The sequence below is a fragment of the Microcaecilia unicolor genome, chromosome 6 (assembly GCF_901765095.1).
Source record: "Microcaecilia unicolor chromosome 6, aMicUni1.1, whole genome shotgun sequence".
In the NCBI taxonomy this organism is placed as follows: Eukaryota; Metazoa; Chordata; class Amphibia; order Gymnophiona; family Siphonopidae; genus Microcaecilia; species Microcaecilia unicolor.
The window spans coordinates 33,610,772-33,634,758 of record NC_044036.1 but is presented as its reverse complement, the minus strand read 5'-3'; the positions used below and the strand labels follow the sequence as shown (position 1 = coordinate 33,634,758).

At 44.0% G+C, this 23,987-nt stretch overlaps 1 protein-coding gene across 9 annotated transcripts in view; it reads left to right on the top strand.

Moving 5' to 3' along the window:
* LOC115472873 (disabled homolog 1-like) overlaps positions 1 to 23,987 on the top strand; it is a 610,553-nt gene that overhangs the window by 519,816 nt on the left and 66,750 nt on the right. For 7 of the 9 annotated variants that reach the window (XM_030207355.1, XM_030207354.1, XM_030207353.1 and 4 more), the window contains 3 exons: positions 699 to 818; positions 5,093 to 5,131; positions 8,158 to 8,223. In XM_030207355.1, the coding sequence (XP_030063215.1) occupies positions 699 to 818; positions 5,093 to 5,131; positions 8,158 to 8,223 (225 nt within the window). The remainder of the gene's footprint in view (positions 1 to 698; positions 819 to 5,092; positions 5,132 to 8,157; positions 8,224 to 23,987) is intronic. The other 2 variants (XM_030207360.1, XM_030207358.1) reach the window with 1 other exon arrangement.

Here is a 23,987-nt window from a genome sequence, read left to right as displayed (position 1 = left end):
ATATTCTAGGGTGCTGCCTTTTCATAGGTAGATCTGTTGCTATTTGAGGCCTGGCATAAGTGCTGCTTTATTATGCCAGGTTTTCTATATATGTGTGGAATGCACTTGTTTTTTTTTTTTTTTTGCAGGGTTTGGTTACTGGAGCTCTGTTTCTCTTACGTCAAGCTTGTGAAACAATCATAGAATGGGAGGAGGGAGGGTAGGTGGTTGGGGTGGAAGGTTATGTGGGGAGGGGGAAAAGAAAAATTAGAAGGAATGGTAGATTGTGTTATTACTTGCTTGTGGGCAATGAGTTGTACATTTTGTTATCAATTTTGTTATTAATTCTTTGTGTGAATCGATAGTAGAGCTGTGATCTTGCAGATGTTGGAAAGGTACGAGTCAGCTGGCTCACTGTGTTGGCATGTGATGTAACTTTTCCTTCAATAAAAATATTTTCAACAACAACAAAAAAAAGAATGTATGTACACGTGGCAGTTTTTCTTCTGAGATGGCAACCCTAGTTTGGACAGTTGGTTGTAGAGTTGTGGAGTGGAGAAGGGTACAACAGTGGGTATGACAAAGGACTAGAGGAGGGACACGGATGCGGGACAAGGGAGAGGAATGGGGCAGAGCAGGTGTCGGTTTTTTTCTTTGTCAATAAGTCGGCAAGCCTATCCAGTTAAAATCCATGTGTACTTTCTCCGAACTTTGTGTAGGCCGAGCCCGTCATATTGGACTTGCGAGATCTCTTCCAACTCATTTACGAATTGAAACAAAGGGAAGAAATGGAGAAAAAGGCACAGAAAGATAAACAGTGTGAACAAGCAGTATACCAGGTACGGAAAGAAGCAGCACAGCAGAGAGGAGTCAATGAATCACAGGGCCAGTCATGGTTTGAAAGGACATTATGAAGTGCTGATGTGAAAAAGATTTGTAAATTAGTGACACAGAAATGTAGGTTTATGACGGTATGGAATGTACAAAACAGAAATGCCTTCTTCAGAAGGGGTTTTGAACTCTGGTCTTTGCAAACCAGTCTGTTTTTCAGCCTGTCCCTCATGGATATGCAAGTGAAACATTTGCACAGAATTGAGGCAGACAAATTTTTCATCTGTGTTCTGAAATGCTGGTTTGCAGAGATGCCAAATTACCCAGTTCCAGAATGGAGACTTGTCCTGGTTTTGAATTTACATCCTAAAACAGCATGACATTTGTAGTGCCTGGCCCTGCCCATTTACATCAGTACTACAAGTCCCATAATGCACCAGAATGGGGTGGTCAGAAATCCAGAACTGTCCCCAAATCTTCAGTTTGGAACTGGGTAACTTAGCTTCTCTGGGTATGTAAAACCACTCTGATGCTTCTGTAAAGAGCAGTATATCAAATTCCAGTAAATAAAATAAATATAATTATGGATATCCTGAAAACCCAACTGGTTTGTAGCCCTCAAAGACAATGTTTTGAGAGTCCTGCCCTAGGAGGACCTTTATCTAACGAGCGGTTATGTTGTCGATGGGGCAAAGTACCTCTAGTTATCTCATTGTACAGTGTATAATCAATTTACTATCCAAGGCTTTCACAGCCTCCATTTCTTGTGACCTAGGGTTTAATTTAAATTTTCATCAAAAGTAGAGTCAAAAAGCCTTCCATCACAATCTAAAATAAGAGCATCTTTTACCTAAAGATTTATTTTCTTGTAAGGACAAGAAAGGGGACAGCTTTTCCAGAAAACAAAAGTATGCAGGTCAATTTTTATCCAGTAATCACTGTGCAGCTTTCATCCTTTTCTTACGCTTAGCACTTTTGAAATTAAAAATAGCAAGTGTGTTGTTTTGCGGAAGAACTGGCTTGCACAGTTGCTCTTTAGTTGCAAAACATACAATCAAAGCATGCAAGCTTTTGGGCCTACTTTTTCCTGAAACTTAAAATCCTACCTCAAGGGATCAATTTTCAAAATGGCACTGTCTTAGCCAATCAAATTATCGCCAGCTAAACAGTTCCTTTTTAGCTAATCCACGGATCCTTTTCGGATAAAATTCAGATAAAACATAGGTAAGTGCTTAGATTTGGAATTTATGTTTATTTGGCTACTACAGGAAATTTACATTAGCCATTTAAGTCCTGTCCTGTAAAGACCTCCTCCCCCCCCCCCCCCCCCCCGCCACACACCCACACACATCTGCTGAATCTTAAAATAAATAGCAATAAATAAAAAATCTCCCTCCTATATCTATGATCTAAAATAGAGTAACTCCTTACAGGCTCAGCGGAACATCTCCCAGGGGATAAAAAGTTGGTAGGGCCATAGGCGGTCGGTGGCCCAGCTGTTTGGGGAGGCTAAAGGGGGCGGGGTTAGGGGTGGGGCCATGGGCGGAGCTTACCTCCATAATTGTCTGACAACACACAGAAAAAAATAAGTAAAAATAAAATAGTCACAATTAATACCTTTTATTAAATTTAGATATTAGATATGTATCATATGTCAAAGAATAAAGTGGTTGCTCAAAGCATATACTAACCACAATCGCTCAACTGTAAAACACTATGCACAAATTTGTGCAAAAACACACTCAGAATCTTACTGTACCATAACACTAGGCAGACCCTAATACACCAATATACCACCCATATGGAAAATGCAGACCGTAAACAATATGAAACGAGGGATCATATCACAATTCTCAAGTAGAGCCACAAAACACCCTTTTAGGGTGGATAGTGTTCACAATGAGCTCCTTTTATTAACAACCATATGTAGCAAGATTCCATGTTACCAATCCCAGGGACAGCACTGGCTCCCCCCATATTTATCTAAACAACAGATGATGGACTATCCCTCCAGGAACTTATCCAAACCATTAAACCTAGATATGCTGCTAATCACAGTAACCATATCCTCTGGCATCAAGTTCCAGAGCTTAACTCTTATATTAAAATCCAAAAACAACAACAAAAACAAAATTACAGATCATATAAATAGACCTGGCTTAATAATAATGAAACATTATGGATTCATCACAGCTTAGTCTTTGCTTACCAATTTATTAGCTGGTCAATATTTAGCCCACAGTGGTCAGCTGTTATATTTTGAAATGCTGGCTTTTTATTCCCAGATATTCGGCACCGCTGCTTACCTAGAAGACAGTGCTGAATATCCAGGTACACCCAACTGCTGAGATTTATCTGGGTCCTGGCTGATATTCAACCATACCCAGATAAGAACCCAGATAAAATTAGCCTTTTAGTTGGCCTAAGTTAGCGGCCAACTAAATATTGGCACTGAGTACATTGCAGCATTGCCCCGACTCTACCCATGGACTGTCCCAGCACTACCTGGTGCAGGGATAGTCTGCCTGGATACTCATGTTGAGCAGCTTTCTGGGAATGTGCCATTGAATATCTGGGTTTGCCATGATCAGCAAGATGTAACCTAGTAAAAGTCTTTCTACCTTTAACTTTCCGTTGCAACGACGCCGACGTCAATGAAGAAAAAGGCACTACAGGCTCGTCTCCGGCTCCAGCTTCTCCCTTCACACAGTGCCCCGCCCTCACGATGATGCATTTCCTGTTCCCGCGAGGGCGGGACATTGTGTGAAGAGAGAAGGGAGAAGATGATGAGCCTGTGAAGTGCATTTTTCTTCATTGACGTTGGCGTCGCTGCAACGGAAAGTTAAAGGTTAAAACGGGGGGGGGGGGGGGGGGGCGGTGCCGGTCGGGGAGCCAAGAACGGGAAAGAATGAGGGAGACCTGCCTGCCTGGCAAAAGTACTGCATTTGTGAGGGCAGCAGCAGCAGCCAACGAAGTCCACGATTGGGCTGGGGAGGCTTAGCCTCCCCAAGCCTCTTATACGGGGCGCCTATGGGTAGGGCCATGGTCCCTGTGGCCCACCCCTTTCACTGTTTATGACTCTCTAAAAACCCTCTGATCCTGGAGCTTCCCCATCCCCACAGAAAAGATCCCTATCATGACTGAGAATACTGGTTTACCTCTTACTGGCTCAGCACTTAGCAATGGGCAACTTAAGAACTATGCTAGACATTGGGCCTGGAGGAAGTCAGTCTGCATCCTCCTGCCAAATGTGCATTTGTTACTTTTGGGGTTTTCTGGGGAAGAGGAGTTCTTCTCTTAGATCCAACAGAGAGAGGGAGGAATCAGGGGCAAATAATTTTTGTAAAATCAAGTGTACGGGATAGATATCCAAGTACCGTCTAGGGGTGTTTTTACTAAAATTGGATGAAAAGATGAGAATTGGGGGGAAGGGGAAAACTAAAAGTTCTTTTTAAGATCTGGTAGGTGTGAAAGGGACTTGGGAATGTTTAGGTGGGTGGGGAGGAGATCAGTGATTCCAGATGCAGAGACAGCTGGCTAGATTTAGACCTGCTGGGCCTTGTACCTAGATTAGGTACAAAGCCAGCAGGTCTAAATCGAGCCAGCTGTCTCAGCATCTAGAATCAGTGATCTCCTTCCCACCCGGGAAGCAAATTCCCTGCCCAGGTCTAAGGGCTTCTGGTCAGCCTATTTTTAGTGCAGCTAAATCAAACCACCCACCCCCATTCACATTTCAAAAGGGCTAACGCTGGGATTTAGATGGTTTGCCACTTTGAGAATGGACCCCAAACATTGAGGAGAAAGGAGGGGGAAAAAACCCCTTTGTAAATCAGGTGCTAAGACTTTGATGCAAATGCAAATCTGTCTCATGAATATTCATTATGGATATCCTGAAAACCTGACTGTCTGGGGTGCCTCCAGGACCAGGTTTGGGAATCACTGAGCTATGCAAATGGTAGAAAAACTGGAGATTTTTTGCATTTCTTAATGGGTGTGGGGGGAGGGGGCTAAATATTTCCAGCCTATCATGGAAGTGCATGCACTCTGTAGAAATCCATAAAGATGTTAATAATGCAAAGACTCTACATATCTTGATTTTTTTTTAAAAATGATACCATGAATGATAAGCAAATAACTTAGGCCACATCTGTGTGTCAACCTTAACCGCCTTCAACATTCTTGAGCCACATCTGCCTGATTCCCTTGCTGTCCTTTGATTTCCAGTTCTACTTCTCATATCTGTGCTGTTTTTCTTGCTTTTCTTTCTGCACCCTTGACATAGACCATTTTGGAAGAAGATGTAGAAGACCCTGTATACCAGGTAATTTACGACTTCATGAAATGCAACATTTCCTAGAAGACAGTGAAAAGGAAGCAGCTTGCTGCCAGCTCACAGCTAATAACAGGGTGCTCTAAAAGTATAATTATCCTGCTGAAGAGAAATAATTTCACAAAACACGAGCAGAGGAGAGAGCGTGTATTGTTTTCTTTAGATATTTTTGAAACACCGATCAAAGATGTTGAAATAATGATGCCATTCATCTTGCACGATCGAAAAATCCTTCATTTACATTGCCGTTTAGAAAGTGTAAAGATTTGCCCTCTTGCCACTGAAAAGTATCTTGCAGAGATCTGACGTGGCTCCCGGGGATATAAGAATGTAGCAGAAATATGAAAGATTTAGTTTGCCACGGTCCGTGTTGTTTTCAATGAAAGCAAATCCTGACCTAGTGGGTATACTTGGAGCATTCAGACAGATTTTCCACACATGCCATATGAGATTTCTTACAGAGATGTGCATTCATGCTAAACAACCCCAAAACATCAACATTTGTTTTGTTTTACATCATATGTCAAACCAAACAACAGGAACAAGCTTCCAATTGTGGATCATTTTATTGTGTTGTTTTTGAATGGCTAAAAAGGTGTGACAAACACTAATTAGGTCATTTTCTGACACCCTCTCATTACATGTATAAGTTATATGTATGCATTTGCTTCCAAATTTATGCCAGCGAAACTACACATACAGAGCTATGTCTTCTGTTCACTGGAAGTAGATTTGCTGTACATGCTTTCTACAATCTACATTATGCACACAAATGATCCCCCCCCCCCCCCATTCCCAAGACCATTCCCCCAGGAATACAGGTAAAAGAATGTCCATATAGGTCTTTTGTGCATATGTTTATCAACATATTGAGAGAGCAATTTTCTAAAAGAAAATTTCTGCATTACTCATAGAAATGTCCTGGTCAATATTCGGCCTGTGGCAGTGAGCAGCTTATAAGCCGCTTCCAGCCACGAGGTAACCTAACCCCAGGTATTCAATGCATTGAATATCCAGGTATGTCCACTGACCAAGATGTTAAACCACTGTTCAGACCTGTGCCCGGTTAACCCAGGGCATAGAGTTAGGACAGCTGTTTTGTTGCCCAAACTTTATGTGGTTACTTAACCAGTCAGCGAACTGAACAGCGCCCTAGCTCCACACCTAACCTGTCTGGTTCAGGGTTGACTGGTTAGCGCAGATATTCAGAAACACCAAGGAGCCGATATACAGACCGCGAGACTCCTGCAGACACCACTAAACTGAGATATTCAATGCCAGTCTGTTTCCGGTGACTGGCGTTGAATATCCAATTTATTTTTGGTTGGTTAGAAGATAACCGGCTATGTTGATATTCCGATGTAGCTGGTTATCTTCTAACTGGCCAAAGATATCCCACATATTCATGTGGTCAAGTACAGCTGCTAAAGTGGGGCTGAAAATGAGCGGATAGCTAGTTATGTGGGCCGATATAACCGGCTAACTGCTAGCCGCTAACTGGTGATATTCAGCGGGAGATAGCCGGCTATCCCACGCTGAATATTTCCGGATAGCTGCATATAGGGTATTTAATTGGCAAGGTGCCAATCCAGGCCAGATAAATGCTTTTGAGTATCCGAGGATACCCGCTTAAATGATACTGAATCTCAGAGGTTGACTAGCTCAGCGAGGTTTCAGTGGACAGGAGCCTCTCCTGCCTTGTTAAACACTTTTGAATATCGACCCCTTCATTTATAATTACCATCCCTGAGATTTCAGAGTATGCTGCTAAATTTTGTGTGTGCAGTAGAGCATTAAACAAAAGATTTTTCACTGCACACTAATTTCTTACGTATACCCACTCATTACTTCAATCTCTGCTCTCCTAGGCGTCAAGATTCTCTAACCCCTAGTAAAATAGAAAATTATATTACATTACGTTACAGTCAATGCTTGTATGCCACTTATATCAGAGACTAGATCAATGTGGCTTATAGACATCAAGAGACAGGACAAACCCTAGAAGATACAGTGCTGTTCAAGAAGGGAAAATAGTACTAAAAAAAACCATGTGTGATTAAGCAAACTGATGAAATAACCATTGCAAAACTTTTTATTTATTGGGCTTTATTAACCGCCTTTATGAAGAGATTCAACCAAGGCTGTCAATTTTGTTGACAGCATAACAATAGCAAAATGTACAAGTATAAACAACAGCTCTTTTTAGTGTTGTTGGCAGCTGCCCTGCCACAAGAGAGGTGTAAACAATTTTTGTGGCCCGTTCAGTGAGGTCTATGCTCACTCATTGTACTATCTTTGCTGGGCAAGGATCAAGAGAACAGGTTGTAGGCCTTAGGCCTATCATGATTTTTTCAACATATAACTGGACTGGTGACATATAAATGTTGGTAACTAGTTCCAACACTTAGCCCCCACCCCCATAGTGCTAATCCTCTACCAGTCTCATCATCCTATCTTTTAACCCATTTATGACAGCAGAGCAGAAGTGATCCCCTATGGTGTCTACCCCACTGGTGCAGTTTTACAAAATGATATCAACTGACCTGAGGCCCGAGCTATTCTGAATTTTTGCTGTGCAACAAAATGGTGCATGCTGATTGGGTGGCAGCCATTTTGAAAAACCGCACTAGCACAGTAGAAGCAACTAGAAATCACTCCTTCTCTATGAAGACCCTGCATTATGAATGAGGTAAAAGGCAGCATGGGTTACCCCCCAGGGTAGGGGGGGGATTGGTAGAATGCCACAAACACTGTAGGAAGAGGTGGCAAGGTAGATCTGACATTGTTTTCTGTTTCCATTTTTGAAATTTTGTTTTAAGTACAAAATGAAATAAATTTTAAAAGTTAGAAAGAAATAGAAGTATGCACCTTTATCTTTTAGTAAGCCAGTTATCCATAGTTACTGAATTTACATGTATATTGCTTGCTTGTGACTTTGTATTTGACCTTCCAAACTTCTCTGTATTTTCCTTCTCTTTGACCTTTGCTCTTTTTCCCTCTGGCTGCTGATGTAATAGTACATTGTGTTTGAGGCGGGACATGAGCCAATCCGTGATCCTGATACGGAAGAAAACATTTACCAGGTATTCAGTTACTGCCTGTATTGTGACTAGTGATTGTGGAACCGAATAACATTCACGAATGTTATTGAATGTCTAGAGAACAGTTTGCTAATGTCAAATAGTCCTGTGCTTCAGATTTACCAAAGCCAAGGGCCTGATTTACTGGTGGCACGAAATGTTACAAGTATTTTTCAGGAAAGAAAGCCCTTTGCATGGTGTCCTGGTTGGCTTACAGGCTTATTTTCGAAAGAGAAGTCAGCTATTGTTGGGGTTGGAAGGGTAAAGGGTGGTGGTAGTTGGAGGGTTTATTATAGCTGCTCGTTGTTATTGTTGTTTTCTATTTGTAATTTATATAGAACAGTTGCACAGCATATTGTTCCTTTTTATACTTTAATAAATAGATTTAAATATAAAATCATAAGTGTTCGAAGTTTCTGCAGATAAGAACAGAGCCCACGGGGATGGGGCGAAGACGGGGTCAGAACCTTGTGAGATGGGGCAGGGACGGGGATAGAGACAGGGCCTACGGGGACAGGAAAGGGACGGAGACGGGGCCTGCGGGGATGGGGTGGGGACAGAAACAGAACCCATGGGGACAGGGCAGGGACGTGGACAGATGTTATCCCCGTGTCATTCTCTAGTGCCTAGCAAAGCAACTCAAAACCTGAATCACCTAGACAAAACCTATATGAATTTTTGTTAGGAATTTCAGAATATATTTATCCTAAGTTTAATAAACACATCATGCGCCTTACCTTGTGACATGGAAAAGAACATTGATTTTTAAGCCTCGGTTCTTTATCCAGCTGCATTTTGCTTTGCTGTTAAACATCTGTTTTCACAGTTGGTTCATTTGCAAGGCAGCTTTTAACAGCTATATGAGTAGCGCTATATCATTCTTAAATAAATACACTATACATTTTTTTAAATCTTTTATTACATGCAGTTTAATAGATTGTCCTGCTGAATTAAGTAATAAACCCTCCTGGTTCCTATATAAAGGCAAATGTCTCTTGATCCAAATAAGCTCTGGTGTTTAAGAGGCAGGAGCCATTTGTTTTCAGTCTTGAGCTATTAGAGCTGATAGCACATTTATAACTGTGAAAGAGCTTTTTTACAATAGGTATAAAAGTTGTAGGTAAACAGAGCAGTGCTATATTGAGGACAAGCTGCAGGGAACTTGGCAGCTGGCTATTAAGATCACAGAATGCTTGAATGAAAGCTGTGTCCTGATTGGTCATTGCCAACCATGAACCAGAGATTAGCATATAGCAGGTTGAACTTCATTGTTAGTAGACGCTACATTCTGTGCACTGATCCCTGTCCATGACTCTCTACAACTCTTCCCCTATATGTAGAGCTTCCTTTCTAAAGGATGTTAATCCCTAACACGTATTTAGCACATGAAAGCTTTGCAGTATTTTGCGTGTTCTAATTGTACGTTATAAGAGTAGCCACACAAGAGTAGCCACACTGGGTCAGACCAATGGTCCATCTAGCCCAATATCCTGTTTTCCAAACAATGGCCAAGCCAGGTCACAAGTACCTGGCAGAAACCCAAATCATGGCAACACTCCATACTACAAATCCCAGAGCAAGCAGTTGCTGCCCATGTCTGTCTCAATAGCAGACTATGGACTTTTCTTCCAGGAATTTGTCCAAACCTTTTTTTAAACCCAGATACACTAACCGCTGTTACCACAACCTCCAGCAAAGAGTTCCAGAGCTTAACTCTTTGTTGAGTGAAAAAATATTTCCTCCTATTTGTTTTAAAAGTATTTCCATGTAACTTCCTCAAGTGTCCCCTAGTCTTTTTACTTTTGGAACGAGTAAAAAAGTCGATTTACTTCTACTCGTTCTACACCACTCAGGATTTTTTAGACCTCAATCATGTCTCCCCTCATCCATCTCTTTTCCAAGCTGAAGACTACTACTACTACTACTACTTAACATTTCTAGAGCGCTACTAGGGTTACACAGCGCTGTACAATTTAACAAAGAGAGACAGTCCCTGCTCAAAGAGCTTACAATCTAATAGACAAGTGAACGGTCGGTCCGATAGGGGCAGTCAAATTGGGGCAGTCTGGATTCACTGAACGGTAAGGGTTAGGTGCCGAACGCAGCATTGAAGAGGTGGGCTTTAAGCAAAGACTTGAAGACGGGCAGGGAGGGGGCTTGGCGTAAGGGTCCAGGAAGGTTGAAGAGCCCTAACCTCCTTAGCCTTTCCTCATACGAGAGGAGTTTCATCCCCTTTATCATTTTGGTCGCTCTTCTTTGAACCTTTTTCTAATTCCGCTATATTTTTTTGAGATACGTTATTTACTTTATGCATCTTTTGGGGAGCTGGTATGTCAAGGGTGGGGAATGGATGTGGATGTGATATCCAGCTAGTGGGTTCACATTGACACATGCTAACTGGATAATTCAGACTTAATGCAAGAACCTGTAAGGCTAGATTCAATGGCACTCAACAGTCAGCACCAAAAAAAAAATCGGCACTCAAAACTATTTTATATTAGGCACTCAAAGATGAGCACCCATTATAGAATTGCATTGAGTGAACATAAGAATATCCATACTTGGTCAGACCAATGGTCCGTCTAGCCTAGTTTCCTGTTTCCAATAGTGGCCAATCCAGGTCTCAAGTACCTGGCAGATACCCAAATAGTAACAACATTCCATGCTACGAATCTCAAGGCTAGCAATGGCTTCCCCATGTCTGTCTCAATAACAGACTATGGACCTTTCCTACAAGAACTTGTCCAAACCTTTTATAAACCCAGATACACTGTTACTATCTCCTCCGGCAATGAGTTCCAGAGCTTAACTATTCGTTGAGTGAAAAAATATTTCCTCCTATTTGTTTTAAAAGTATTTCCATATAATTTCATTGAGTCTCTCCTAGTCTTTGTACTTTTTGAAAGAGTAAAATATCAATTCACTTCTACTCATTCTACACACACTCAGGATTTTGTAGACCTCAATCATATCTCCCCTCATCCGTCTCTTCCAAGCTGAAGAGCCCTAACCTCTTTAGCCTTTCCTCATATAAGACAAGTTCCATCCCCTTTAACATTTTGGTTGCTCTTCTTGGAACCTTTTCTAATTCAACTATATCTTTTTTGAGATACGGCGACCAGAACTGAACACAATGCTCAAGGTGAGGTCACACCATGGAGCGATACAGAGGAATTATAGTATTCTCGGTTTTATTTACCATCTCTTTCTTTATAATCCCTAGCATCCTGTTTGCTTTTTGGACCGCTGCCACACATTTGGGCAGAAAATTTCAGCATATTGTCTATAATGACACCTAGATCTTTTTCTTAGATGCTGACCCTCAAGGCGGACCCTAGCATCAGGTAACAATGATTCAGATTATTCTTCCCAATGTGCACCACTTTGCATTTGTCCACATTAAATTTAATCTGCCATTTGGATACCCAGTCTTCCAATTTCCTAAGGTCTTCCTACAATTTTTCACAGTCCGCATTGTTCCGATTTCCAGCTAATTTATAAATATGTTAAACAGCACTGACCCCAGTACATATTTGTGGCACTCCACTAATCACCCTCCTCCATTGAGAGAAATGGCCATTTAATTCTACACTCTGTTTTCTGTCCAATAACCAGTTCCTAATCCACAACAAAACATTGCCTCCTATTCCATGACTCTTTAATTTTCTCAGGAGTCTCTCATGAGGAACTCTTGTCAAAAAACTTTCTGAAAATCTGCTGAAACCAGGTCTAATTCCCAATGCCCAATTTGGGTGCAAATCCCAGGTATTCTATAATACTGCATACCAATTTTAAATACACCCCTGACCCACCCATACACCTCCCATGGCCACGGCCCCTTTTGGGTTGCCTGCTATGGGATTTAGATGCACAACGTTATAGAATAGCAGATGTATGTGCAAATTCAAATTGATGCCAGTCCGAACCCAATTATTGGCACTAATTGGCTCCTTGGCCAATTTGTTGGGCACCCATTTTGGATCGGCACCCAAATATCAGTGCCCAATTTTGGGCACCATATATAGAATCCAGGGGTTAATGTATCCTAAATAGGAGATGGTAAGTGCTGCCATATGAATATTTTTGGAAGCGTCGCATGCTAATGGAAAAAAATAGTGCAAGACCTGCAAAAAAGAAAATAGTTAAAAAGCCGTAAATACTGATGTATTAAATCTGGTCTTAGTGCACGAGAAACTCCTATATTAAACCGCTTTAAATCCGGTTGGTAACGTGCTTTAGTGAATGGGCGACAGAATTCAGAAAGCAAGTCAGGGTGACTCATAAGTGCTTTTTATTTTAAAACTAGCCATTGAGCCCGTTAAAACGGGCTAGTATGGGGTTTTTCCAAGGCCCCCTCCCCTTGCCGCTGCAGGGCCCCCCCCCCCCCCCGGAGTCGCCGCCACCCCTCCACCCGGCCCGGGCCCTCTCTTCACTATTGAACTTACGTCGCCGAAACGCAGCACGCAGATCAGCAGAGCTCCCGTCGGCCTTCCTTCTCTGCCTGTGTCCCGCCCTCGTGTGACGTAACGTCGGCGAGGGCGGGACACAGGGAAGGAAGGCCGACGGGAGCTCAGCTGATCTGCCTGCTGTGTGTCGGCGATGTAAGTTCAATACTGAAGAGAGTGCTCAGGCCGGGTGGAGTGGGGGTGGCGGCGACAGCAACTCCGGGTGGGGGGAGCGGTAGCGGCGACCTCGGGGGGGAGCAGTAGCGATGTCGGCGGTTCCCTCCCTCGCCTTCGCGCAGTTTCTCTCTCTGTCCCACCTCCGTCATCACGTATTGACGCGGGGGCGGGACAGAGAGCGAAGTCTCTACTGCGCATTTGCGGGTGAGTACGGTCACTTGCCATTTATATGTTTGATATCCAGGCCACTGGAACAGATATTTTTGCATCTATAAATCATCATACTGCCAAAATTATCCATTTGAAATCAGACTAGTTTGAGCAATTTTTTAAAAATAAATATGAAAATATGGCGAAACGTGTGCTCTCCACAATTTCCTTTGCAGTAGAAATATGAATGTGTTCTGTCATTCATTTGCTCATGTCAGAGCAATAGAGGCAGTAGACTGAAAGATCATTAATTTCTAGCCCTGTCAAAGAACTGATATCTAGCCCCCCCCCCCCCCCCCCCCACCCCCACACACTGCTTTCTTATTTCCCACTGCAGCAGAGTTTAATTATCTCAGACACTGACAAGCATAACATGGGCACTAACAGCCCTGGCTGGTGATACTCCCAAACAGCCAGGTGCACATAGCAAGAGCTGGGACTTGTAGAAGAAAAAAGGCCACAGCTTGCTTTATTTAAATAACAGTGAGAAATCTTATCGTAATGATTTGATTTATTTTATATCACTTACATCATAAGACCCCCAAGCAGTTCACAAAACAAAAATACAGTTTATACAATATTAAACCATAAAAAGTTCCCAAAAACCCAAGGCCTTCCCTACTGATTTACCCCCTGCTAAAAACATAATAGGTCATCCAAAAGCATATCCGAAATCTTGAAAAGAAAAAGAAAAACAACAAGAATAACAGTTTCACTTTCCTGTGAAAATGGAGATAATTAATCTTCTCTCTCAAAGCCAGCGGGAGTTTGTTCCATAGTGCAGGACCCTAATTGCCAAAAATACTATTACTACTTAAGGATAAACATAGCTCCATTGAAGCAGAGGACTGTAACAACCCTGTTGTGAGGAACGTAATGGCTTAGTTGAGGAGTACCACACCAACGTATTCATGAAATACAGAGGCTGTCTTCTATAGATGGTCCAGTAAACCAAGCATTGCATTTTATTATGAATTCTAGTGAGAACTAGAAGCCAACGAAGGCTGCTTAACGTGGAGGTAATGTGATCCCTTCTCCTCCCTTCTAGGGCAATTCTGTAACAGTATGCCTATGTGGTACCTTTTCTAGAAAGGAAAATAGGTGGATACTTTCTTTTACAGAATACTGTTGTAACAGGATAGATATGCACATATAAATTAGACATGAACAGTTACACTGGCTATAGAGAGAAAGAAGGGGGGGGAAAGGAACGGGACTTGATATACTGCCTTTCTGTGTTTTTTTGCAACTACATTCAAAGCGGTTTACATAGTATATACAGGTACTTATTTTGTACCTGGGGCAATGGAGGGTTAAGTGACTTGCCCAGAGTCACAAGGAGCTGCAGTGGGAATCAACCCAGTTCACCGGGATCAAAGTCCACTGCACTAACCACTAGGCTACTCCTCGCTAGCTATAGAGCTGCTGTAAGTGCCTGAACTGCTGAATCACATGCACAAATGTAATTTTTCTGCGTCACTGTGTGCCCTGCCCACTCTGTACCCAAATGCTATCTGTGTGTATATGCCAACTTCCAGCTACACACTATAGCATTTAAATGCCTATTTGTAGAATAATGCTTAGGTGGAAATTTGGCATTTACAGACATATATGCAAAAGTATGTGCATATATGCCATTATTGTAATCATGAATGCATGTATTTCATACTTAAATGTTAGTACCCACTTTATGGAATTACCCCAAATAACTTCACTGCCATGCTCTGCTGAAGCTCTAGTCATCTTAGATTAGCCTAGACAAGAACATCCCCCACCCCCCCCACACCTGAAAAAAAAAGCACTTATTACTACCCCAGCTTGATGTGGCTGATCGGCTCAATCAAAGATGGCAGCTCATGAGCAACTCCTGCAACTTAAGTAATTTACCGCCCAAAGTGGTGGTCTCTGTTTTTGAGAACCACATAGCTACCGATTTATTAACATTGAACCCAAGGTATTTTGAGTTACCTACCTGAGATCTTTGTCAGATTCACAAATTCACTACCCTTTCCGTGAATAATTATTTCCTCAGGTTACTTCTGAGTCTATCCCCTTTCACCTTCATCCTATGCCCCTTCATTCCAGAGCTTCCTTTCAGGTGAAAAAAAACTCACCTCCTGTGCATTTATGTAGGTATTTAAGCATCTCTATCATATCTCCTCTCTCTCTCTCTCTCTCTCTCGCCTTTCTTCCAAAGTATACATATTGAGATCTTTAAGTCTGTCCCCATGCTTTTTATGATGAAGACTGCTGACCATTTTAGTAACTGCCCTCTGAACCAACTGCATCCTGTTTATATATCTTTTTTGAAGGTGACATCTCTAGAATTGTACGCAGTATTCTCAATTAGGTCTCACTAGAGTCTTATGCAGGGCTATCATCCCCATTTTTTTCCTAATGGCCATTCCTGTTCCCTATGCACCCAAGTATTCTTCTAGCTTTCGCCATCACCTTAACTTGACCGATTTCCTATGCGAATGGGGCCACATATAAATTAACTACAATAGGGGACAATTAGGAGTTCTGTGGCATTCCTCATCTAAGTGGTCACAAAGCAGAGAGGTTCACTTGCCAGACTTGATGCTGTCACAAAGTGATGGCTTCAGGGCCTCATCAACCCCTGTCAGTCACAATGTTCCTGTGGAGTTTTACTATCCACCTAGGAAATCCTACGCCAGAGAAATGAATAAAAGCACACCGTTTTCCAACTTAATTAAAAATGACAGTAACTATCTCTCAAGTTTCACTCTAGCAGTATAATTGTGTCCCACTTCAGATTCTCTGGTCTTGTAGCTTTAAGAGTTTTGCCAGGACACTGTTTTATATAATCCAGCTTCAATAAGGCATTACAACAGGTTTCCAAACCCATCTCTCCCTAGCCCTATGCCTTGAAAGTTCCAGCAGAGCATTTCTTTCTCTCTCTCTCTCTCTCTCTCTCTCTCTCTCTCTCTCTCTCACTCAACAGGGCTTTAAAAGAGGCTCTCCTTTTCAGTTAGCCTTCAACCCAAACAGGGTTTTTAGCCTTGGCTTGGTTTCTTTAAGTTATCAGTCTTTACATAATTGTATGTTAATCCCTTCACAATCCAATCTGTCAGATAACAAACAAAAAGGCTGGCTCTGGCCTTACTCAAACAAAATACAAGCCCGGAAACAAAATTTAGCCAAGTGCTGAACACAGCTACCTCCATTCTAAATGCTCTGGAAGATACTGAATTGTCCATCAGGACTGCTAGAAAAAAAAAAAAAAAAAAGCTTTACTTTGGTTGAAAACAGTCTTCCTCTGCACATAGATAATTCAGGATATCAAGGGCCAATAACCCTACCTTCTTCTCCATCAGGACGAAAAGTGCTCAAGGGGCTTGTGAGGTTCCAACTAACAGCTCGACCTCCATAAAGTGTAACTGCTTAGCTGGGTTGTGCTCTGCTGTCTCCGCTTCTGTAAGTTGTGCAGTATCTTTCAGAGGGCCTTGGGTTGTCAGTTCCTCCCACATCCTTCTCTTTGGGCCCATGATGTGTTGGGCACATTTTAACCTATGGGAACTCTTCCCCCTCATCATTGCTCTCTCTCTCTTTCAATGGTCTGGAAGAAGTCCAACAAATCAGCTTCTCAATAACATGTCTAGCTCTACCCACCCCCCCCCCCCCCCCAACACACACACACATCTCCTCCTGGGCAGCAGTTCAAGACTGTTTTCCAAATTCCACTGTCCAGCCTGGAGACAATACTCATAAATTAACAGATTAAAAAAATATGTGAGGGCTCCACAGGAACCCTGTTCTCATAACAACTCTGTGATCTGTCTTGGACAGTAATTCAAACTTGTGCACAGGGCATACTGCAAATCCAAAGATGCCAGTTATTTGCCCAGTATGCCATGGAAATCATCATTCAGGTCTTCCAGTATTTGAATTGTAATCCCTCCCTGCTAAAATTGGGAAGTCCAAATTTCTCCCCATCATAGCTTAGTCCAAACAAGTCAACTTTCTGAGACTTTGCTGTAGTCCCTGCCGGAACAGGTCATCTCTTCATGACCTACTGTTTTAGATTGGCTACAGTCAACCTGTCAGCAGGCCTTGTCAGTTCGGTTGACATTATTCTTTTCAATTAACTTGGATATAGCCCAGTTTGCAGTACTGCTAGGTTGTGCCTACTTACACCCACAGCCTTTATGGCCAACCACCAATGAGGCAAAGAGAGTGTTGGGGTTCATTGACAATGTCCTTGAGAAATTTCTGATCACTTCTGCTACACACAGGGGGCTAGATTCTATATATGGTGCCTAAAAAAATCGGCTCAAAAAAAAAACCCTGCTCAAGCGTTATTCTATAAGCTGCGCGTTATCATTCTGTGTAGATTTAGATGCCGCCATTTGCACCTATGAAAATGTGATGCAAATGTCCATGCCTAAATGCATGCGTGGAACGCCCTTGACGCACATAACTGAAAACCACACCCTGTTCTGCCCCCAAATGCCCTTGAACGTCCCCGTCTGCGCCCCCTTTTTTGGGCTATGCATAAATTTTAGGCACAGATCATGCACCTAATTTTCCACGCCTAATAACTGCTTGTTCAAAAGTCAGTTATTGGCACTAATTGGCTCATTATCCTGTTAAATTGCAAGCGCCTAAATTTGCATGTGCAATTTTCGGTGACCTTTATAGAATCCAGGGGAGTAATTCTGGTATGGGGAGCCTACAACAAGCCTACTTGGAGCTTATTGTATAAAGAAATTATAGGGTGCCAGCATAACGTGCCAAGAACATACCTGTATTCCAGGTTCAGTCTCTTAAACCAGCCATAGAGCTGCTGTAAATGATCATTCCTACACCGCTAAAGAATACAGGTACATTATAGTGTTTTTAAATGTGCGTCTTGCCCATGGTGCACCCCAATCCACCCATGTCAACGCTCATCTATAAAATACGTAACATCACACGTATAGGCAGTATATCAAATAAAATTGAATTTGAACACATTTAGGTGCCTTTGACGGAATAGAGTATAGTCAGAACATTGGAATTTACATAAATAGGGTTGCACAGACGTGCATTGACGACAGCATTAAGGTCATTTATGTGTGTTCTTGGTACCTATAAACAGCCTTTAGATTTAGACAGCAAGAACGCAAGTCAGGTACACGGATATGTTGACGCATGTTTGTGTAAATGACCATTTTCCAGTTACTTACTATTCTGTAAGCATGTGCCAAAATTCGATGGCACGTACTTTGCAGGCGAGCGTTCACATGGGTGGAATTTGGGCAGAATGTGGTGGTCATAGGGCACATTCACAATGTAAGCCTAAGCATTCACGTCCAATCTTAGTTTAGGAGTTTAAAAGTTATGGTTATAAATTTAGGCCTACCATTTGTTAGCCTAGATTTGGGTCTAGTTTATATGCCTAAGGCTGAATATCACTGCTTAGCCTCTAACCTTTCTCCCCCTGGCTTAAATCCATCCTTGTGGCTACACACCTTTTATGCTCTTAACTTTAGTTTAATGAGATTTTGAGTAACAATTTAGGCACTCAACCCTAATGCATTTTCAAAGAAGCCAATTTAAGAGCATAAAATCTTTGAATATCGGGCCCAGGGAATTTAGCGTCCTCAAGGGCATGTATGTCACTACTCCAGGTGACCTTGTATTAACACTCTGGTCTCAGCCTCAATCAGACTGTTTTCCATTAGGCAGTACAGGGAGTAGGAGGTGTCTTCTCCATCCTGACAACACTTTCTTTTAAAAGCCTATCAATTGAGCAGCAATGCCCCATCAGCCCTGTCCTTTTAAAGGGCCAGGAGTGTGATGTGGCATTTAGAACTCTGGAGAATTGATACTAGTCTATGCCTCTGACTGGAAGGATGAGCATGTAATCGTCATTGCTTCTTTATCTATATAGATATATATATTTTTTCATTTTCTTCCCAATATGTAATATATATCAAGTGCTTAGCTTTACTTCTTCTTACATCTTTCATTATGGGATGCATGTAAAATCAGAAGAGACACATCAGATCGACTTGAATTCACGTTTCACTGATAGCTGTCTCAAAGTCAGTCTCCATATAGGTTCTCATTCATTGGAAAGAAAATGAAAAGAATATATAGATAAAGGATCAATGACAATTACATGCTCATCCTTATTCTTGCTTGGCTCAAATAATTTAGCCTAATGGTTGAAGCATGTGTATCTGATGGATCCAACACTAATTCTGTAATGACCTTCTAAAGTGTTTATTAGAGAGAAATATTTAGTGGAGCTGGGCTTGTTGATAACGTAATCTTTTTTAATGGCCATGCACTAATGACAAAATTATTACATGGACATTAATTCAGAAAATGGAAAATCGGCCATTTTCTGGCTATGCTCAAAAATGGCCTTAGTGTGCAGGAAAGACCTATGTAAGGGCGTTAAGGCCACTTTTTAGCACAGCTTAGTAAAAGGACCCCCAAAGGACCCCCTTAACATTTATATACATAATGGACACATAGATGTCAGTGCTTGTGTTAAAGAATTGACCCCCAATGGCCCATTTTCATAATAGAATACCCAGTGGCATACCAAGGGGGGGGGGGGCGGTGGGGGCGGTCCGCCCGGGTGCACGCCGCTGGGGGGTGCTGCGCGCCTGTCGGCTCTTCGTTTTCATGCTCCCTTTGCCCCAGAACAGGTTACTTCCTGTTCCGGGGCAGAGGGAGCATGAAAACGAAGAGCCGGCAGGCACGCGGCATTCCCCCCCCCCCCAGCGGCGTGCACCCGGGGGGTTCTTTCACCGGGGGGGGGGGCTCGCGCTGTTCCAGGGGGGCGCTGCACCCGGGGGGCGGGGCGCATCGGCGATCTGCCCCGGGTGTCAGCCCCCCTAGGAACGCCACTGAGAATACCTACTTGAGAAATCCCAAAATGTGTCTATTTAAGCCTATTGTCATAGTTGCCAATTCTGGTTTTGTAAAATAGACAGACAAAACCAGACCCAAAAGCACACAAATGTGCCCCCGCAAGCCTTATGCCTGCTCTGAAACAGGTGCAAATGTGTGCATGCTCTGCATGGGGATGTCCCTGCTCCACCCAAACTCCACCCCAGGGAATGACTATAATGTGGCGCATGTACACGGCAGGGGCGTAGCCAGACTTCGGTGGGAGGGGGGGTCCAGAGCCCGAGGTGAGGGGGCATATTTTAGTCCCCCCACCCCGGTGCTGCAGACCCCCATGCCACCATTGCCAACACCCCCCGCCGCCGCCAGCACCACTATGAACAACTTTGACCCCCCCCTGCCAACGACCCTCTTGACCCCCGCCTGCCCGTCCCCGCCGTCACCTACCTTTGCTGGCGGGGGACCCCAACCCCCGCCAGCCGAAGTCTTTTTCCTTCGTTTGGTTTCCAAGTCTGACGTCCTGCACATACAACGTGCAGGACGTCAGACTTGGAAACCAAACGAAGGAAGAAGAAAGACTTCGGCTGGCGGGGGTTGGGGTCCCCCGCCAGCAAAGGTAGCAGACGGAGACAGCGGGTTGGCAGCGGGAGGGGGGGTTGAAAGGGTTGTCGGCAGGGGGTCCAGGGCCAAATCTACAGGGGCCCAGGCCCCCGTGGCCCCATAGCATCTACGCCACTGGTACACAGATGCGTCATCTCGTTGGAACGCGTACTGATTAGGGATAGAGGGTCAGAAAATGTTCATTTGGTATCATTTTCTGTGTTGTTTCCAGAAATGTGTGTATTATTCATCGTCGTTTGGCTGTTTTTATCTTACGGAAGCATAGTCGTGGAGGGAGCACACTTTGTGAAAGAGAGAGCACCATGCCCTTGCACAATGGGTGCCCTCTTTGCAAATAGTACACACTCTCTCAAGATTTGTTCATGTTGTTTTCTTCTCATTGTCGTTTCATAACAACGTGGAACGACATGGGATATCTCGTTGACATTTCCCAGATCGATGCAAATGGCAACCCATCCCTAATATTTATGCCCCCCCCCCCCCGCGGGAGTTAGCCAGGCTGATTCCTGCAGTTGGCTCTGAGCTAGGATATTCAATGGCGGGCTGTTTCTGGTGACCTGCATTGAATATCTGAGTGTTTTCTGGCCAGTTTCAACTTAACCAGCCAAGCCGATATTCAGTTCTGACCGTTTAAGTTGAAACTGGCCAAAGATAGGCCTGCTATTTCAGCGGCTGAATTTGGCTGCCAAACTTAGCTTGTGATGAGCTGAATATTAGCAGATAGCTGGCTATATCACGCGATATAAATGGTTATCCGCTAAGTGCTAACCCAGCAATATTCAGTAGGAGATAACCGGTGATTTCCTACTGAATATTGCCAGATAACTGGCCAGGAGCTGTTCCTGGCCAGTTAAATAGTTTTAAAAATTGGGTGGAAAGTGTGTGTATACCATGGGACGATTATTATACATGTGTAAGAAGGCTTTACACATGGGGAAACCTTTATAAAATCCATAACCCCCCCCCCCCCCCCCAAAAAAAAAAAATAATCAATATACAGGCTTTTTGGTTATCGCTTGCAACTCTTAGCTAATTTTTATGTAAGTCCCTTCCCTGCCCATTTAATAATTTAAAACTACTGTTTTTGGAAAATACAATTACAAAAACATCTTTTCATTTGTACAATTGCAACCTTATACAGCTGTTCCTAACACAATGAAGACAACATGTTATTTCACTGAAATTTCTGTTTCTCAATATAATAGAATCTAATGAAGCATCTTTACCTAAATGCATGCAGAGCTTAGACAGCATGACTCTGCAGTATGCACTAATTATGAACATTAAAGTCAAGGTCTAAATTTGTATCCTTCCTTGTGGGTGTGCTGTAATTAATCGTGGAGAATTTCCCTGCCGTTACCTTATAATTCTTGAGTACAAAAAAACAGGCAGCGTAAAATGCTCAAATTTAACAGCCTGGCCCATGCCAAAATGATGCTAAAGTTTTAGTTCTGATGTTCTCAAGCTGAATGAAGTAGCCTTCGTTGGAATGCTTAATTTATGCTTCCAGAATGCATGTGCATGCAACGGTTGCACAGACCATGATGCTGTGCAGCAAACATCTTCTGAGTTTGTATTTCTGTAAGTGTGTGTAGAGAGCTCTTCTTCACCTAGGGTTACCACATGTCCGGATTTACCCGGACATGGCCTCTTTTTGAGGGCATGTCCGGGCAAACGGGCGGGTTTTGCCAATCTGGCCGTTTGTCCGGATTTCTGGACAAACGGGCAGGCTAGTGGGTGGGCCGTCCTACAGGACAGCCGACCCGCCAGCCTGCCTGTTTGTCCAGAAATCCGGACAAACGGCCAGATTGCTAGCCTCCCCTCCCCTTACTTACTAGTGCCCTGGTGATCTAGTGATCTCTTCCGCCTTTGGGGCAGAAAAGAGCCCCCTCTTTCCTGGCCAGAGCGCTGCCCTGCATGCATCCTTCCTGTTCCTGATCCTCGGCGCCGATTCAAAATGGCCACCGAGAGTTGAAGTGACCTCGCGAGACTTCAACTCTCAGCGGCCATTTTGAATCGGCGCAGAGGATCAGGAACAGGAAGGATGCATGCAGGGCAGCGCTCCGGGCAGGAAAGAGGGAGATCTTTCCTGCCCCGAAGAGGTCACTAGACCACCAGGGCAGTAGTAAGGTAAGGGGAGGGGGGTGATGGGGAGGGGGGGGGCGACAGGGTATGTGACAGGGGGGAGGGGAAAATGTGACAGGGGGCGGAGTGAAGGTGTGACAGGGGCTGGGGTGTGTGGTGGGGCGGGGCGGGGCATGTGCCCTTTTTGGGGGACAAAAAATGGTAACCCTATCTTCATCTCAAACTCTTGCATCTTAAAGTATACGTTAGCAGCTAACCAATATTCATACTGAGGGCCTCTTTTACAAAGCGCGGTAAGCCCAAAGCAGGCTTACCGCTCGCTAAAAAGGAAGTACTGTCAGGCTACCACAGCAGCCCGGCGGTACTTCCCACCCCCCAGCGAACCATCATATCTGGTGCTACCAGGGCTTTTTTTGAGGGGGTGCTTGGGGGTACTGAGTACCAGCAACTTTTCCATTGTCTGCTACAATTGACCCGTGGTTCCTAAGTTTTAATGAAAGAGCTCAGGCTCTACCAGCGGCGTATTTGTGTGGGGCCACGGGGGCCCCCCATAGATTTGGCCCTGAATTCCTGCCGACGACCCTCTCCACCCCCCCTCCCGCCGCCAACCCGCCGTCGCCATCACCTATCTTTGCTGACGGGGGACCCTAACCCCCGCCAGCCGAGATCCTTCCGTTGCAAAGCTGGCGGGGGACCCCAACCCCCGCCAGCCGAGGTCCTCTCTTCTTCCGTTGCAAAGCTGGCGGGGGACCCAAACCCCCGCCAGCCGAGGTCGTCTCTTTCGTTGCAGCAAAGCTTCCTGTTCTGAGTCTGACATCATGCACATAAAATGTGCAGGGAGTCAGACTCAGAATTTGAAACTGAAGGAAGCTTTGCTGCAACGGAAGAGAGGACTTCGGCTGGCGGGGGTTGGGGGTCCCCCGCCAGCAAAGGTAGGCGACAGCGGCGGGAGGGGGGGTGGAGAGGGTCGGCAGCGGGGGGGTGTCAAAGTTGGCAGCAGGGGGGTCGGCGGCGCCAGGGGGGGCTAAAATGTGCCCCCTCACTCTGGCTCTGGCCCCCCCTTCCGCTGAAGTCCAGATATGCCTCTGGACTCTACACACCAATTCTACCTTGTCATAGATTCAGTGAATGATTGCAGGAGGCCTGGCTATTGTGGGGTGGGGTCCCTCAGTGATCACCCTACCCCGGACCACACCCCGAAGGGTGGCCTGGCATTTGAGTACCGGCACCTTTTTCACTAGAAAAAATGCACTGGGTGCTACAAAAATGGATTTACTTTTATAGCAACAGTGTGTACCTGGCAGTAAGCAGTGCCGCATGCTGCCTGGTTACTGCTGAGTTGGCGCGGGAGCCGTTACTGCC